This window comes from Columba livia, chromosome 16 (genome assembly GCF_036013475.1).
Source record: "Columba livia isolate bColLiv1 breed racing homer chromosome 16, bColLiv1.pat.W.v2, whole genome shotgun sequence".
Lineage (NCBI taxonomy): Eukaryota > Metazoa > Chordata > Aves > Columbiformes > Columbidae > Columba > Columba livia.
In genome coordinates this window covers 5238294-5255289 of record NC_088617.1, presented here as the reverse complement: position 1 = coordinate 5255289, position 16996 = coordinate 5238294, and the positions used below count along the sequence as shown (strand labels likewise).

The following is a 16996-nucleotide window of genomic DNA, read 5'->3' as shown; positions in this document are numbered from 1 at the left end:
CGGGCGGGGCGCGGGCGGGCCGGAAGGGGCGGGGCAGCGTGGTTGCGCCGGTGCCCGGAAGCGGGTGTGACGCACCGCGGCGCTGAAGGCCTGCGCGGCGCCGGCCGCTCCCGCAGCTATGGCGGCCCGGGAGCCGCTGCGGGAGCTGCGCGGGACGCTGTGTGCGGTGCTGGCGCGGGTCCGAGGTGGGGCCGGGGCCGGCGGGGCCGGGACGGGCCGTCTGCTCTCTCCGCTGGCTGAGGTCTCTCTCTGCTTTTACAGAGGGCGAACCGGGCGAGGGCCGCGAGCCGTTCGAGCTGTCGCGCTTCTGGGACGCACTGGGTACGGCGCGGGGGGCGCGGACGGGCAGCGCCGGGCTGCACCGCGGGGGCCGGGCCGGGCCGGGCGCTCTGGGAGCCGGGTGATCTGCAGGCTGGGGCTCCAGCCGCGGTGTGGGCTTTGCGCGTCTCTCCGCGGTGCTGGCGGTGCCAAAGCAGCGGCCAGTGTCTAACGGGTGTCACAACTGCATTTCTGAAGCCTTTGGCCCCCGTTAAAACTTCACAGCATATCCCGGTGAAGGTGTCGTGGAGCGGGACAGTGGTTGTGGGTGTCACTACCAGCTAGGTGAAAAAAAAAAATAAATAGAGAAAAAGCAGACCTAGGATATGTGAACATACACGGCACAAACATAGCATGGAATTTTTCTTCTTCTGTAGTGTTGCTTAGAAGAAAGAAATGGTAATCAAACAGTAAAGCAAAGTAACGTCAGAGCTATTGCGCATCCAGCTGCTCTGTTCTTTTATCTTTTACCCAAGTTACTTCCTGTTCTTTGCTCCCATTGCACGCTTTCTAGGTCAGACATTCCAAGTAACGTCACAGGAAGCTACAAAGCTGAGTCTGGCATTCTCAGGGTCTGCACTGTCTGCAGAGGTGAGTGAAAGCCCCCCAGGCTATGAAATTGCGGAGTATGTGGCAAGTGTCAGGTACCTCTTGGTTCGCTTGACTACAACAAAGTCATTTGGTTCAGCTCGAACAAGGGGTGTCAGCATGGGCCATGCATTTAGAGTGTATTAATGCAAGTCAACAATTGCCCGGAGAACTTATTTCTGTACGTTAGGGAAACATACCAAACAGAAACATTCTCACATTCTTTTCTTTAAGATTTAGCGGTAGCTGCTGATAGTGGACAATACAAACCTTAGATCTGACTAAGAATATGTAAGATTTTTGCTGTTAGTTGAGATACATTTATCACTTTCGTGTTTGGAGGAGAAAAAACCAACGACCTCCAGTTCAGAATAACGATCTAAACTACTTCTTCCTCTCTGTTGCGTGACCACCCCACCGGGGTGTGTTTTCTTACCAGCTGATGGTGCGTACAGCTTGCTCACTGTATCTTTTTGTGCTGTTTGCTCCTCAAGCAAGATGGCCAATGCTATACTTCCCTTTTCTCAAAGCAATCTGAATGTGATTGCTTGTGAGACTTTCCAAGAATGGTGCGGCCATGCACTACTCGTGATTAATCCTCTTGCCTGTCCGTTTCAGGACTGCCAGAAGCTGAGTGAAGATGTCCAAAGTGCTGTTATTGCCGTTGCCACAGTGTACTACTGGCTCCCCAAGGGCCAAGGTGAGATGGTGGCAGGAGAGCAGTCACCACTATATAAGGTGTTGGTTCTTTCACCACTGCATAAACAAACTCAGAGACTAATGTAGGATCTGGCAGCTGCAGAAAAGCAAGTTATCATGAGCAGGTGGTTCCATTACCAGCTGTTCTGTAGGCTCGCGACATGTTTATGAGTGAACCACTTGTCTGTCTACTACAGATTTCTATCTGTGAAAGAGTGATAATGTAGGAAGCTGTGTAGTTGATTGAGCATTCATATTTATAAAGTGTTGAGATCCTTGTCCAAAGTCCTTTTCAAACTAGGAAATATATTGCTTCCTTCAAAATACCTGGAACTTAATTTATACAATGTGTCCACGCAAACAGAGTAGTTTGTGTGTTCATCTTCAGCAGTTGCTTTCTGTCCATTCTGACTGTGTGGCAACTTTCTTGCTCTTTCTCAATCCCAAACAGGTACTACTCTTCGGAAGATGGTACGAGATGCCACCGCTGAAGTAGTGGAAGGAATGATCCAACTCATAGAAACAATTCTCAGTGCTCCATTAGACAGGTAATAATTTTCCAGAAAAAAAGGAGGACAAAGCTACAAGTATACTTGTTAGGAAGCAGCAGGTGCAGGCTGCTCTCTAAGGGAGGGAGGCAGAAGCAGAGCATTGTTAGAAGGCAGGAAGGGGCAGCGGCCACATCCCTCAGTATCTGAGTGAGCAGAGAAGTGCTGCTGAAGGCAGTGAGGTTCAGCTGGGAGTCCAGATCATCAGACAATCCTATAGCAATGAGGTCAAGCTGGAAAGTCAGGCCAGCAAGGCAGGGTCAGGATCAGGTCCAGAGAGAGCAACCAGCATCAGACACCATCCAGTGATTGCCCCGCATGTCCATTGCACCGAGCTACATCTGAGGTCATGGCGGGAAGGTCAAATGAGTGGGTCAGGATCAAGGGAGTGTGAGGCTGGATGCAGACATAACTGCTACCTGGCTGGGATGTAGCACAAACAGGGCCCCATAAATGAACCTAAGGGTGAAAGCATCTCCTAGTAAAGAAGGGCTGGCCCTCACTTCTAGATTTCTTCACAACACCTGCTATCAGCAAAGGAGATGACCTTGTGCTTAGACAACTAAACTGTTCAGCTGAGCCAACTGAACTAGGAGAGTGGAATACACTCAAGGTACCCTCTTGACCTAGTGACCGAGTCAGGTGCATTTATCTACATGGGGAATAGATTTTCGTCCTGTCTGTGGCAGGGAAAGATGCTGGGAGCAGTATTTCATGAAGGTGCAGGATAGCGTTTGCACTGGTTTTGCTCTTGAGATGAAATGTCATATGCCATGATTGTACAACTTTACAAAGCTCATTATTGGACCGCTATGGGCTGCCTCCTCTCTGTACAGATTACATGTCACTGCCATTGCGCAGAGGTTAGCAATCTCTAATACTGACTGCAGATTTGCATAGATTCTGAAAGATAAATAATATGCCTAAACACTTAGAGGGGCCTTCGTAAGAGTCTGCTGCTTCTCATTCCAGTGGATAATTAAACTCAGGAGGAGCCAGCGCTTCTGGCTTTACACAGACATGAGATACTAGAGACAAGCTGGTTGGTGACATCTTTCCAGCAGAGCTTGTACTAGGGTGCATCACTTTTGGTGCAGAAAAACACAGTCCAGCAGAGTGGCGTTATTGAGTCTAACTTTGGGGGGCTTTGTTTTGTTTCAGGTTGTCTCAGGAACAGCTTATATCAACTGGTGGTGTGTGGGGGGCGTGTGAACAAGTGCCCAACCTGCCACGGGGTGAGTGTTGTATACGCAGAACAACGAAACTAGGAGGTGTTGTCTTAGAACATCAATAGCGCTTGCAAGGGCCATTCTAGCTAGTACAATGAAGGCTCTCTCATTCTGCAAAACCTGACTGGTTTTCAAATGTATAAGACTGGAAGCCAGTCCACATTCTTTGCATGGCAACAATGCAGCTCTGAGCTCTGCAAAAAGTTTGATCCTATAATCTCAAGATTTAATGTTCGCAAACCTAAATGAAAATATTATTGCATGCTGATTTGAATCAGTGCAGTGCCAGTTTTCATCCTTTTGCTTTTGCAGATAACCAGGCAGCAGTTGCATCAGTTTTGGCTGCATGTCTGGGTGTGGTCAAGGATGCTCTGGAAGAGATGGAACATGTAAGGAAGCCCCTAAGCCTGTGAGGATCCTGCAGGATGGATTGCAGTGATGGTTTAGTGATGGAACACAGGGATTGTTTAATATACAGGCTTTGATTTAAATTTGTTCTGATATGAGCTAGATTATTTTATTATGCTTGAATCTTAATGAGTACTTAAACTCAAGTCTGATTTACTTTATATAAGTTTTCAGTAAAGCCATGTCCCAAATTGCAGGAAAGGTTGGGGTGGCGGGGTGGTTTACATTGGTGTAAGAATGGCACTACTTGCCAGGTTTTTGCTGTTTGCTATGTTGAATTGGAGTGGGAGATTAGTTTTTCTTACTCTGGTCCTGCTAGGATTAACAGAATCTGGCAACTGAGGTGCTGGTGGGAGAGAGATTACTTCAGAAATTATTTGTAGGATTTTTAGATTGTTTTCCCTTTCCTCCTGGCTATTGCTGGAATTGGTGTCAGGCTCTGGGTTTTCAGTGCATCTGTGTTCTCAGGCTCTGGTGGAAGGGCAAGACCCCTACAGTGACATCATGGAAGATGAAGAGCTGGGCTTTCGGGGCAACAGAGATATATATTGGTCAGAAGCTGACCGGAAGCTGCTTAGCTCCTGCATGGGATTAATGAAGGCTTCTAAAGCTTGCCTGAAGAAGGTCTTGGGTGTAGTGAAGGCTCATGGCAAAGCTGATTCTCCAGACCAGATCGCTCAGCTGGATGATATTGCAGACATTGCTAATGAGATCAGTCCAAGGTAAGCAAGTCTCTCCCCGTGTTGCTTTTTGCTCCAGAGCAGTCCCTGTCTTTCTTGAGGTCTAACAAATGGGTTAGGAAAACCTTTGTGATATTGAAGCTGTGAGCAGGCGGTGTAAGCAGCCTTGGTGGGCAGGCTGTTATGGCACAGGCTGTTGAGAGTTGTGCAAGTTAGGAGAGGAATGTAAGTTGCAGCTTGGGGTGGAGCTGTGGCCTTCTCTGACTCCAAGGTGAGAGTGGCACACAGATGTCTGAGAAGGCAGTGCAAGCATCCCACGGGTATGACTGACGTTTCCTTGTCACGCGCTGCCGTTCCTGACTTACATTCAGGGTGGGTGTAGACTTTGACCAGGACTGGTGAGCTGTACTATCAGGACTTTTCTTCCATTGCTCCCCTCTCTTCTATTCTAGTGTTGATGAGCTGGCACTGAGCATGTATCCACCTGTGAACGAGCTGGCTGTGCGACTCAATGTAAGTGTCTGCAGTTTACTCGCTTGACTGTAGAGAAGGGAAATAAATTGAATTGGAGGGAGTATGTGACTGTCAGGGAGAGGTGGGTGTTGGTCTCAGTAACAAGTTCCTGGGGATGAAGAGTCCCCTTTGGTTCTTGCACACTTAGCTTCCTTCAGGTGGAAATACATCCCTCATCTTTACTTCTTCAGGGAAGAGCATGGCCACTTGAGCTTAGACTCAGAACCATAATCCGTAAAGATATCCAATGATGGTACCTCAGGGAAGTGATGTCTAAGGCTGCTTATGTGCTGCATATCCACTTTCTTCCTCGGATAATGTAGACCTGCTCAAAAAAAGTGATCTAAATTAAAAGTGTGAATTAGAAATTCTCACTGGGAGAGTGGTTAAGCACTGAAACAAGCTGCTCAGAGAAAGCAGTGGAATCTCCATCTTTGGCAATACTCAAAACTTGGCAGGGCAAGGCTCTGAGCAACCTGAGTGAACTTTGAGGTAGACCTTGCTTTTAGCAGGAGGTTGTAATAGATGACTTCTAGGGGTTCCTTCTGTCATAAATTAAGTATGTATCTTCTCATATCTGTGACTTTTTATTCTAAATTCTGGTTTTGTGCCTTTGATCAGTGGCTTGATTTTTTTGGGGGTAAAAAAAACCCTTTTGCTTAATATCAAATTCCATTAGAGTCAGTCACCTGTAACTTCATGTCTTAGTTACTAATTTATAATAGGCTTATCTTTTTAAAGAAGAAAGCATTTTAACGTATGATTTAAAAACCAGTGTGTCTTTATTTCCACTTGTCCCAGCCAGCAGTAGCTTGGGAGACGCTCCCAGCATGGCAGTGACAGAGGTAGCTTCTGCCTCAGGACTTGTGGCAGTTTTACTCATTCTTGGCTGTGTTGGGAATTCCTACACTCCCCCTTTCTTTTCGAGTATTGCTGACCCCCTTTATTTCCATATTTGACTCACTTTACTTCCCCTTTGTTTCTTTCTAGGCTGCTAAATTGGCCTCAGTATTAAAGAAAGTCTTGGAGATTACAAAGTGAGTATGAGTTACAGTTTTATAAGTGTGCGTTCCCTGCTTTGAAGGTTGGTATCTTTCTGCCTCCTGTCAAAGGTGACTCATTTCTGGACTGTAAATGCACTCATTTTGTAAAGATTATGATGTTATCCAGTCACAAAGGCTTGGGAGCAAGAAAAAGACGATAGGGATGGAGGTGGTTCCCACCGAAGACACAGACACATGTATTGCGGTTTGGGACTAGAGACATGGATGTGGGTTCTTCCTTGCTCAAAGCACTCTGAGGCTATAGCAGTCCTGTCTTAATGCTGTGATGACTCAAGACTTCATGTCACCCGTATGTTTTCTGGATGCGTACGTATAAGACACCCAGGAAGGTTTCCTAATGAATTTCCTCCACTTTTGCAGGACAAGCCACGTATGTCCACCATCGGAGGAAGGCTGGGTGCAGTTTCTAACTGGGGCGGTAGATCACAACATGAACAAAATCAAGAACTTCACACAGGGTCAGCTTTAGCCCTTCCAAGTCTACGTGTGTTGCTGCCACTGGCTCTGGCATATGCTTTTCCAGCAAATCTTGCTGTTCTCCAGCTACTGGGAGAATGATGAGAACAACGTTTTTAGGAGAGAACTTTACTGCCACCTGGTAAAACTTTCCCAGGAAGTTGCCCTTTGCCATTGCAGGAGGTGTCACTTTGCTTGGATTCCTGGGATGGTGCACTGCTGCATCTTAAGGCTGTGAATGTGCCCCATTCTTCAGACCTTACAGCTACTATGGGGTTCAAAGAACAATAAAATATTGCTAGGTTTGCATGAGTGGCTTTATCTGTTTTCAGGTGGCAGAGGATACATACAGACAGAAAGAGCCGTGCTGCTTTTGCAAGCAGCCTGTAGAACCATTAAAAATATGCAGCCCTACTGCTATTTCCTGTCTAACCTTAGAGAAGAGTGAACTACGAATCTCTTTTCTATTTCCTCAGAAAGCAGTAGAAAATATTTATTACTTTACCAACATCAAGGATCTCTAGGGGGATGAGAGTATATCTCTAGAGAAATGCTACATCTGTCATCACTTTAAAGTTCTAGGATATTCTTTTTTTTGCCACGGATAGGAAAAGATGACTAAGCAGTGGTTGGTTCAGCATATATGTGTGGTGAGAAGTGCAGCACCTGCTTGAACACATCTTTGTCACAGTGAGGTTCAACTTACAAAACTGGAGAGTGGGCATAGTAGCAGATGGGAGCAAGTTGAGTTTGTACAAATAATCAAAGTCAGACGTGGTTTTAAATATAACTTTAATTAAACTGTTAAGAACTATGCTTGCTGAAGATCAGAGCACAGATCATGACCACTCTTCTGAAAACAGGACAGCAGGACCTGTTCTGAGCTGGGCATCAGGCAGCTGCAACATCGATAGTTTTGTAGCTCTTCAGGTTCTGCAGTTGAAGGCAGGTAAGATGTGCAGTGAGTCTTCTGGGCCCTGCTTGGATGGGGGTGAGTGGGATTTGCAGCTCTTGAGTGCTTTGGGGTTGCACAGGGCCGAACCTGAAAGGTGAGAAGGGATGATACAAGCACACCTCTTTGTATTCCTGGTTCCTAGGAAATGCGTTTGCTAGACAGGAGTGTGGTGCCAAAAAATGAGATGGGGGGGGAAAAAAAAAGGCAGACAAATGCTAGCAGTTACCTGAACTACAACAATGGAATTGTGATCTGACTGTAGTTTGAGAGGGAAATATGTCAGGAGGGTTGAACTCCCCATAGAATCATCTAAGTTTACTTTGTCCTAATGAAGCTTCTTGAGAGAAATGTGTTTTTTTTCATGTGAAGGAGAGCATGCCTTTTTGGATGACTCCTGGCTATGTCAGGTTTGCCTGGTTCTTTATGTGGAGAAGGGGAAGACACTTAAAATTGTACCCAGGGACTCTCTTTATTGGTGGCAGTGGGTAATGGGTGGAAAGAGATGTCACAGACAATAAAGTTTTACCCCACTTACGGATGTTCAAGTAGCTAGCTAAAAAGCAATTGATATCTCAACATCAAACAATTTCTAAGTTTCATAGCTCATTTCAGTGCCCCATAACTGTTGTGTTACTTAATGTGTGGTTTTGCATAAGTCTTATGGTACTTCTCTTGTTACCCTTTTTGTTGGCAGGGGCCTTTCCTTCAACCTTTGGGGTTGAAACTTCCACAAATATTATACTGGCTTCAACTAATGTGTTACACATCTATTGAAAGTTATGTTATCTGGCTGTTTTTCTTTTCAGTGTGAAAATCTTCTCTATTTGTAAATAAAGAATGGGATGCCTGGGGCTTTCATGCTGTAGCAGTCTCTTCCTGCCACATTTTGCCTGCTTGTTTTTGGGGAGAGCCTTTCCTGTGCAAGGGTTTCTCGAGCTTGTATTGTGTCCCTTTTTCCATTTAGCATTCTTAGATGAATCAGTTTGCGCTCACCTGTACTTCCTTTGTCTGTAAATGAGCCCTCGCCCTGCAACCACTATCACACAGTTCTTCAGGGGTTCAATGAGAGGGTTCAGGAGGCTGATCTTTGCTGTGCTTGGCTGATATTGCACCATGTTTTCTGGAAACTGTTGAAAGAGGAAAATGAGCTGAAAATGAGGGACAGAAAAGGTTTCTTTTATGATTAAAGGGAGATAATTTTTATATATGTATTTTTTTCTTGTGCCAGAGGTTGCAGCCTGAGCTGCCAGTTGCCAGAAGAGGCAAAGTCCAGCTTACTTTCCTCTCAACTACAGTCTTCTGCTGTAGTTTCTTTCTGCAACCTCTGATCTCTAGGCTGGTGAGTTAGGGAAATCCCAATGACTCCTATGTTTGCACATAGAAGCAGAAGTGGGAATACTGTATACAACAGTGTGGCACATCTCGCCTTTCCCAAACGGATGTCTCAGTGCTTTGAAAGAAGACAGCATGAGATCCACTCAACCCAGCTGCTGCTTATGACTATGAAAGCTGTTTTCTCACTACTGCAGTAACAGAATGATAGGCCGATCTAACCTCAATAGTGAGAGGGGGATCACAAATGCTGATCTCTTCCTGTGCAAAATATATGTAGGAGTCCTCATCTCTCAGCACGGCAGTCAGCCTAAGCAGATGGTTTTCTCCCAGCTCTTCTCTGTACCGTGAGTAAGGCACAAAAACCTGCAGGTTGTTAGCTGGAATACACAGAGGTGAAAGATGACAATGCAGAGGGTAAGTACAGTCTGGTCTTAGTCTGCACGGCACCCAGGAGTGTCTAGTGCCCAGCATTGTACTAAAAGCTGCAGCATTTGAAAGCTTAAGTGGCCCTAACTGGATTTGCAGATTCAGAATCTCCCTGGTGATGCTGCCAGTGTTTTATTTCAATCACCCACAATCAACTATTCAGCTGGCCTTTTGTCAACTTATGGCTAAGTGCATTTTTCCTGAAGTGAGAGGACTTGATATACTTTTCTAACCATGCACCACATAGAGTCCTTACCTTCGTTGCTTTTGAGGATAAAATTAAACTCTTCCTTCCAAAGCTGAGTAATGGGCACACCATCATAATGCAGAGACTGGATCCCAACCACCAGGTGAGTAGCCTTTTCTGTACCACTGTGGTTAAACACTTCAATGGAAAGCGGAACGTCTCGGCCCAGTAGCAGAGAACTCTCTGACTGGAGGTGGATGAAAAGGTTAACTGGCTCTTCAAGGGCAGTAGGAATGGAGCTAAACTGTGTTTCGCTGCTGCTGGTTCTCTCAAGTTTCTTTATCTTTCTGTAGACTTTGTCAAGTACTTCTTTTTCCTGAAGGGAACCTGTCACAAAAGAAAAACACGTATTTTAGTATTCTTATTTATTATTATGAAGCAGTAAACGCAGAAGGATGGCATTGAATTATCCTGGCAGTGCTGTAGATAACTTTCTAAGAGCACAGAGGTCTTGTTGTGCTTCTGGTTAGAGCAGTTTGAGAATTTCAGCTGAAAGGACTTTCATTGGATGTACCTGAAACATTCTGCTTGGAACGATTTGTCATAGTTTGTAAAGCACCTTGGTGCTAGCACCTGTCAGAGCTGAAGAGGCGGTTGAACACAGTTCTGTGCTCTCTTGTGCTGCACTGCAGCCAGGGTGACAATGTGCCATGGGCTAAGATGAGATGGTAGAGTTGGGTCAAGAAAACGGCACTCAGTAATAGATTCTGGAGGGGACCAACTTTTTAAGGGAGGGGTTTAGACAAGATCTGGGAGCGCAACAGTCCTTTTCAGAAAGCTGGAGTCTAAAATCTATGTATTACAAGGGTAATGGGACGTGAATGTACAAAGTAACAGAAATCGGGAAAGAAGGTTTTCCAGACAGGAAAGTGCCTGGTGAAGAAAGGCCTGGCTTTCTAGAGAGCTGGTTAAAATAATTAAGTAGGAGGAAGTTTGGGGTATGACCTGTGCTTTGATTCTGTAGACAGCAAGAGCAAAGTGTTCAGGAAGGGGAAGCAGGAGAGGTGGATGACCCTAACGCTCTGGTATAGCTCTGCTCTCCAGTGCTTTGCTTGTGGTGCTGGCAGGGAATGTGAGCAGTCACTTGCCTACCCCGTACCTTCCGGATACTTGTAGTTGTGCGTGATGTCCTCACAGCGTTCGCTGCCTACACCCTTGGTGCTGATGTTGTTGCCAGTGTACTTTGTGCCACTGAGAGCTGGCATTAGGGTGTCATCTGCTTTTTGTATCCAGATCTGGCACTTGGCATTGATGGCAGCAAAGAAGTAGCAGACATCATAATCAACTTCTGTGTCCCCCTCCTTGATGGCGTGAACAGGGGCTGGCCCACAGAAGGATGGACCTGAAGAGAAAATGCAGCCCAGTTAAGATTCCGATGCTTTACCAACCAGACCCATGCCTAGTTTAGACCTAAAGTAGGAGTGGTGAAGTATCTAGTTCAAGAGGACATGAGGGAACAGTCCTGTGATAGAGCTCTTTAGGCTACACAAGCTGCACAAACCAAACCGATGGGTGATGATTAAAGTCAACAGGCTGAGTCCTGTCCTTTTGCATCCTTCCATTGGAAGCTGGAGGAGGGAGGAATATTGAACTGCTTTATTCGCTCTCCACTCTGATTCCCTCTCTGCCTCCCAAAGCCCATCTTTGATATCTTACCATTGCTTTTTTCCTGGCAGGTGGCATCCAGTGCCTGCCACCCGCTGTACTGTGGTAGCAAGTCGGCTCGAGCCATCCAGCATTCGTTCCAAACGTGGAAGGTCCTGCAAGAGACAACATCATGTGCTTGTACCAAGGGACTGAGCCCTGAGATACACTAAAGTTTTAGCCAAACCACAGCCAATTAATACTCCTTTGAAAGAGCTCTGTGTGTGTTGAGGAGAGCAGAGACTGTGGTTTTTGACACAAGTGGAGTTTCTCCAGCTGGACTGGGCTTTCGTTATTCCTTTGTGGACCCCAGTAATAGGGCGCTCTTCAGTTTGGGTTGCAGCGATGTCTCAAGAACAGGTCTTGTAGAGAGAATCTCAGCTGAGCTGTCTCCTGTCTACCTCTCTGCAGCTGTTAACTCTTTATTTTCCCCCCTCTTATCACTTCCTAGATCCAGGTATGGTCTCAAATTCTTACTTGGACCCTGCCATGTTTTCTTACCAGACACGGGCACTTTTGTCTTGTGTAAGCAGTCTCCCATCTTCATCGTAATACTCATCCACACTCAGGCTGCTGTTAGTGTTGTGAGCCCATGTAAAGCCTGTGACCACCCTGGTAGGAATTCCCAGGCACCTCAGAACTGCGCAGAAAAAAGAGCTGTGAATCAGTTGAGCATCCTGCCCTAAGGGTGCCTCTGCTGATACATCTAGAGCCTTTTTCGGTGCTAGGACTGTTAGGAATGGCACCAGGGCTGCTGTTTGGACTTTGCAAGAGGCATTGCCCCCTCACGGAATAAGCTATCATAGGTGCATTCGGTGTATGGCGAGTACTGACAGTCTTTTATCTCAAAGCTAGTGATGCTGAATGTTGATGAGGAGACTCACAGGATCTGCCTCTTTTCTAAAAATTAAAGGTGATATTACTGGGATCTGTGTTAATCCACAAATGTAGGCATATGCTAGAAGTTCTACAGACCAAATAAGGCGTTGCTCAACACAGAAGTCTTTGACCACTACTCTACCTGAACACATAACTGCAGCGAGCGCCCAGCACTGCCCGTGTCGGACAGGCTTGCATTGCGACGCGAGCCACTGCCGGAGGATGGGGCTGCTTCCCAGCCACTGGGAAGGGGGTGTCCCATTGTAGTATTGCGCGGTCCCACATTCTGTCAGGATTCCTCTAAGCTTGTCGCAGTTCAGCTGCAGAGGATGAGAGAAAGATGGATTAAGGAATTGCCTCTCTTTGATGGCTACACTTATCCTGCTTGATGAAGCTACTCCCAAGGCAGATGAAACCAAAGGGACTTTTGTGCAAAGCGTGAAGGTCATGGCTGAGCAGAACAGGTGCAACAATCTCCCCTGAGATTTACTCAGTAACTCTGCTAAGAAACTCCAGCAGCACTACTTGTCTGCTGCCGGAATATCAGGAAGGGCTGGAGATGGGCAGGAGGTGTTGTGTGGAACAGCCCTGGACAGGCGTCCTCTTTGGTCAACGGGTTGTTATGAACTGGGGTTGAGGAGATGTGAGCCTTCGCGGTGCATTCGGGTTGTTTCTGCTCGGGTCGGCGCTGCCGTCTGCTCTCCTTACCATGGCAGCAACTGTGCGGCAGATGTGAACAGGGTTCTTGCGCTGGGTGTGATCCTTGTCCCGTTGATGGCGTTCACCTATATCCAGCAGTGTGAAGCAAATGTCAACAATATCCTCCTCAAACTGAAACAAGAACACAACATTTCAGGAAGTTTGGCCTGAACATTTGTTCTCTGGAATCCCTGCAAGGCTTTGTAACTGCAGAATATTTCTCCCTTTCTGGTAGTGTTATATAAGTGGGTTGAGGGGGAGAGCTCCAGGCAGAGATTTGGAGGGGGGGCACAACATACTAAAAGCAGACCTACAGCTTTGTTGAAGCAAGGTGGGAAATGCATTAAAATGATACTTCATCCCCTGATTTAGGGAAATGAATGCTTTTCTGGAGCACTCTCTATCTTGGCTCAGAGCTACTTTTGTGATCTGGTGGCACTAAAGTGGAATAAAATCCCAGTCTAGTCACTGGCTGTGTCAGATGGCCTTGGGCACACTGGAACATTTACTTGTCTTCACTTTACCTATAAAATAGAAACAGTATTAATAAGCTCTGTTAAGTTCTTTAATATCTGTCGATGAAAAGAAGGCACACAAAGCCCAGATATAGATCAATGCATTTCTTTATAGAGGACAGCCTGAGAAGGCAGATAAAAATTACATATAGGGGGTTGTGGAACATCATATGCAGGTCTCTGTTCTCCTGCACGGTCTCAGACAAAGACAGTGAGTGCAGAGACCAAGTTCTTTCATCAAAGCCACAGCATGGAAATGGATAGTGTCCTGTACACAGAGGAGATACGCACCCCTCCTCTGCTGCAGGCTATAAGAGAGAACAGACAGATTGGACCTCTTGCTTACCTGACCGAAGTCCCAGGGTTGCGCTAGGACTGCATTTTCAGTCCCCTGGTAGATTATACCCTCTTGGTTTAAAATGTACTCCTGACGCTGTGCCTCATTAGCCAAGAACACCTCGTCATCTAGATAGGGGAAAAAAGCGCCGTGAAGAAAGCATTCCTGGTGTCAGATGCACTTGCATCTCTCTTACATCAGCAGACTCCGCTCCAGGGACTTCAGCAGTCCCTGGCATTCTGCCCTGAAAATATGCTGCAGATTCTGGACTAGAGAGAGAATTATTTGATTGTCATTTTTGTTTCCTTGTTCAAAATGTTCCTCCAGACCTAGGCTTTTGCACTAACTGCCTCTTTTACTTTCCTGGCTGTTGACTTCTCTGTTCCTGAGAAAGATGCAGTGGTCTTAATCAGACCGATTAAAATCTTTATTATAGGAAGCACTTTATCAAACACTTTTTCCGTGGCAGGAGGACAGGGCTCTGGCAGTGGAGTGCTCCAGGAACAGGGCAGAAGTGCTGAGGCAGGCAGCTTTGAGCTTTTATTAGCCCCTGCCTCCTTCCTAAGGCTTGAGGAGCAGAGCAGGAGTGGCGGGGATCGCCAGGTGAGTCCACCTCCACCTCCATGGGGGCAGAGCGCCGGAGCTTAAAAGCTGTTTTTGTGAAGTGACTGGTCCCAGCCTGCCTGTTTCTGACCACGTACCTCGGCACCAGGGATTAAAGAGGAGGGTGAAGTTGCCCAGGAGACAGTCAGACTTGGAGGTGTGCAAAAGCAGCGTGTACTGGCCAATGGGAGCGTTGGCAGGTGTGCTCACAGAGATGGTCCAGAAGAGCGGGTCCTGTTCTTCCAGTGCTGCGCTCCACTGCTTCTGGTCTACCAGGCTGGAGATGGGAAATTCAGTCCGGGTTCCGTCTGCTTTGGAAAGATGTGGTCCTGCAGCCAAAGAGATCTGGTTGGGTCTCTTCCAGACATGCATCGTCACCCCGTGTGGATTGCAGGGACCTTGTCTATATCTGGAGCCGTAGCTCCCCTGTCTTGTGAGAGAGTCTTAACCCTTTGGCAGCTTAATGCTAGTAAATCTTGCTGAGGTTAGTGCTGCACTCAGGTGTACATGTTTGAAAGTGGGATGGGGATTTCACAGATTTGTAGAAACACCAGGAACAGCCGAAATGGTGCAAACCTGCAGCCTCTTGTAACAAAAGTCACAGCCAAACGCTCAGATTACAATAAAACAAGCTGGGGGTGAATGCTGCTGCCCTTCTCAGGGGTCTCACTAGAAAACACTAGCAGAACACATTGGTAACAGGCTAGCTAAGTTTGAATATTCCTAAACTAAAAGCCATGAGAGAGGAGAGATCCCATGAGTGCTTTCATATCATAGAGCAGTGAACCTGTGTTGGTTACTGGGCTGCAGTCTCTCTTCTGGAAAGAGATGTAGTTTTGACCTTGCAGTCCCAGCAGCAGGAGGCTCTACTCTGCCTCAGATCATCAGTTCACTGGCCTCAGTTCTAAATGTGGGCACCTCTGTGCAGCCCTGGAGCTGGCTTTTGCCACCAGCTTTCATCTTCAGGTGGGTGGAGGACCAGAGCTCTGATAGGTGTCCTCTTTGTGATATTACCTGTCTGTGCTATGAGGAGGGTCCTCTTCAGGTGCTGCAGATAGTTGTGCACTGGAGCTGAAAAGCTCACAGAGATAGTGAATGGCTGTCCCCGCCTCACCATAAGCCTTTCAGTGCTGATTTCTTCTGTGTGGTGGTTATTGTTGTTCATTGCGATCTTGAAATCACATTTTTGGATGCTCAGACCTGTAGTGTGAAGGGACATAGAATGAGCGTGAGGCTCTGAGCTGCCCGCAGTCTGGCCGTGGGCCAGAGCCTGAGGCACACAAACAGCCGATCGCGTGTTTCTCCGCTCAGACAGTGCCCCCCATCTGAGGCTTTCTGCCCGGTAACTGTATAAGGGCTTTCACTCTGAGCTTGGTTGTAGCTAATGAGCTGCCTTTGCTTGTACCTTAGCCTCAGTAAATGAACTAAGTGATTATGCCAAAGCTGCTTCCTGCCCAGGAAAGGGCATGGAACACACCTGGGTGTTCAGATGATACAGATGCACTGAGCATGCACTGTGACTACTTGGGGGTCTTGCTCTGTGTACTCAAGGGCACTGATGGCACTCAAACCAGCATCTCTCTATGTGGACATGTGGTTGAAATTGTGCACAGGAGACAAGCCCCGCACCAGTTTAAACTTTACAGAGCCAGCTTTGACCTTGTATATTTTCTTCTCTGTGATGAAGCTATCCTGGCTATCTTCTAGACTGGCGAGTCGTATGCAGTCTGTTTACCTCTCCTTCATGTGACTTTTCATGGATCTTGCCACTTTCTTCAAGGTTGCTTGGAACCTGGACCCTCTTCTTGCTCATGTAGCTAAAACAATAATCTCTCTGCTTCAGTCTAGCAGTCTGGCTTACCTCCCCCCCAACTTACCCCCACCCCTGTGCTAAGGATAACTTGCTTGCCTTTGGTTCCAGACTCTCACATGTCTGCCTTGGCTGCTTCTTACTGCTTCTCTTGAACTCCTCTGAGACATTGATACCAGCTTTCGTTCACTGTCCCTTTTTGTGCAAACTGAACTCCCTTAGCCTTTGGAGCACTCCTTGGCTCCTGCCTGGTAAGAAGCTCACCTCTTCTACAACCCTCATGAACTGTCTTAGAGTAGGTACAGTTGTTTTTCCCAACAGACCACTGGCAAATGCTTAGAACTAACCAAAGTGATTTTTGCTTACCTTGGCCCATGTCTAGCTGACTGTACCGTGAAAGTCTTCAGCTCCTGCTTGCTCTGTTTTGCAATGGCTCCTTCCTTCAGCTTTCTTTAAAAAATGATCCACTTCCAAAGTTGTTTGTTCGATTTCTTTATGCAGGGTGGGACGTGATGTTGCCTCCTCTCCTTCAGCTTATCTTGCTGGCCTGCTGCGCAGAAGTTGAGGGCTCTTATCTCTCAGACCACACTAAAGAGCAGAAATGGGTGACTTTTCCAACATACAGGGGAGATTAAATTCCACAGCGGGATGTAAAGCCTTTAAAGACAGCTGGTGACAAATTCTTCATAGAGCTGTGCATTGGGGACCCTGGAGTAGGAAATGTAAATCTTGACTTGACTCTAAACAATGCACAGAATTTACCTCAAACATAAGTGTTAAGGAGCTGCTCGCCAACATTGACCCTAAGCTACTTAGATACTAAACCCTTCAAGGAGTTAAAAATAAAGGGTCAATACATCCGTTGCAGCCAGAAGAAGCAAGTGATTTGAAATTACCATCTTTGGCTATTTCTATTTGTTTTGGTTTGGTTTTAATCTGTAAAAGGGTAGTAATTTAATTGACTGCCTGAATCAAGGCACTAGGAACTTAGATCAGGAGAACAGAATGGTGGGGAAAAACATTCACCATCCTGGAGACTAATT

General features: G+C 46.7%; 2 protein-coding genes across 2 annotated transcripts; one reads left to right on the top strand and one right to left on the bottom strand.

Moving 5' to 3' along the window:
- The first annotated feature begins 30 nt into the window (after positions 1–30).
- CCNDBP1 (cyclin D1 binding protein 1) lies at positions 31–8309 on the top strand. The gene is made up of 11 exons (XM_065032033.1): positions 31–185; positions 262–321; positions 833–909; positions 1525–1606; positions 2057–2153; positions 3315–3388; positions 3695–3771; positions 4259–4512; positions 4923–4983; positions 5974–6020; positions 6408–8309. The coding sequence occupies exons 1-11, from the start codon at positions 119–121 to the stop codon at positions 6514–6516; spliced, it is 1005 nt and encodes a 334-aa protein (XP_064888105.1). The 5' UTR covers positions 31–118; the 3' UTR covers positions 6517–8309.
- EPB42 (erythrocyte membrane protein band 4.2) lies at positions 7279–16515 on the bottom strand. Its single transcript, XM_005499515.4, has 13 exons — positions 16320–16515; positions 15158–15343; positions 14242–14472; positions 13550–13668; positions 12698–12820; positions 12132–12309; positions 11612–11750; positions 11123–11226; positions 10566–10808; positions 9476–9793; positions 9013–9170; positions 8452–8585; positions 7279–7545 (listed from the first exon to the last, which is right to left on the bottom strand). Exons 1-13 carry the CDS (start codon positions 16327–16329, stop codon positions 7395–7397), a joined length of 2094 nt encoding a protein of 697 aa, XP_005499572.2. The 5' UTR covers positions 16330–16515; the 3' UTR covers positions 7279–7394.
- Between the last annotated feature and the right edge of the window lie 481 nt (positions 16516–16996).

Coding starts and splice junctions, on each gene's coding strand:
- CCNDBP1 (XM_065032033.1), top strand. CDS start 119: ATGGCGGCCCGGGAGCCGCTGCGGGAGCTGCGCGGGACGCTGTGTGCG. Junction 3,389..3,694: donor AGTGCCCAACCTGCCACGGG/GTGAGTGTTGTA, acceptor TTGCTTTTGCAG/ATAACCAGGCAGCAGTTGCA. Junction 4,513..4,922: donor GCTAATGAGATCAGTCCAAG/GTAAGCAAGTCT, acceptor CTTCTATTCTAG/TGTTGATGAGCTGGCACTGA.
- EPB42 (XM_005499515.4), bottom strand. Junction 12,310..12,697: donor GCCGCACAGTTGCTGCCATG/GTAAGGAGAGCA, acceptor CATCCTCTGCAG/CTGAACTGCGACAAGCTTAG. Junction 10,809..11,122: donor CTGCCAGGAAAAAAGCAATG/GTAAGATATCAA, acceptor TTTTCTCTTCAG/GTCCATCCTTCTGTGGGCCA.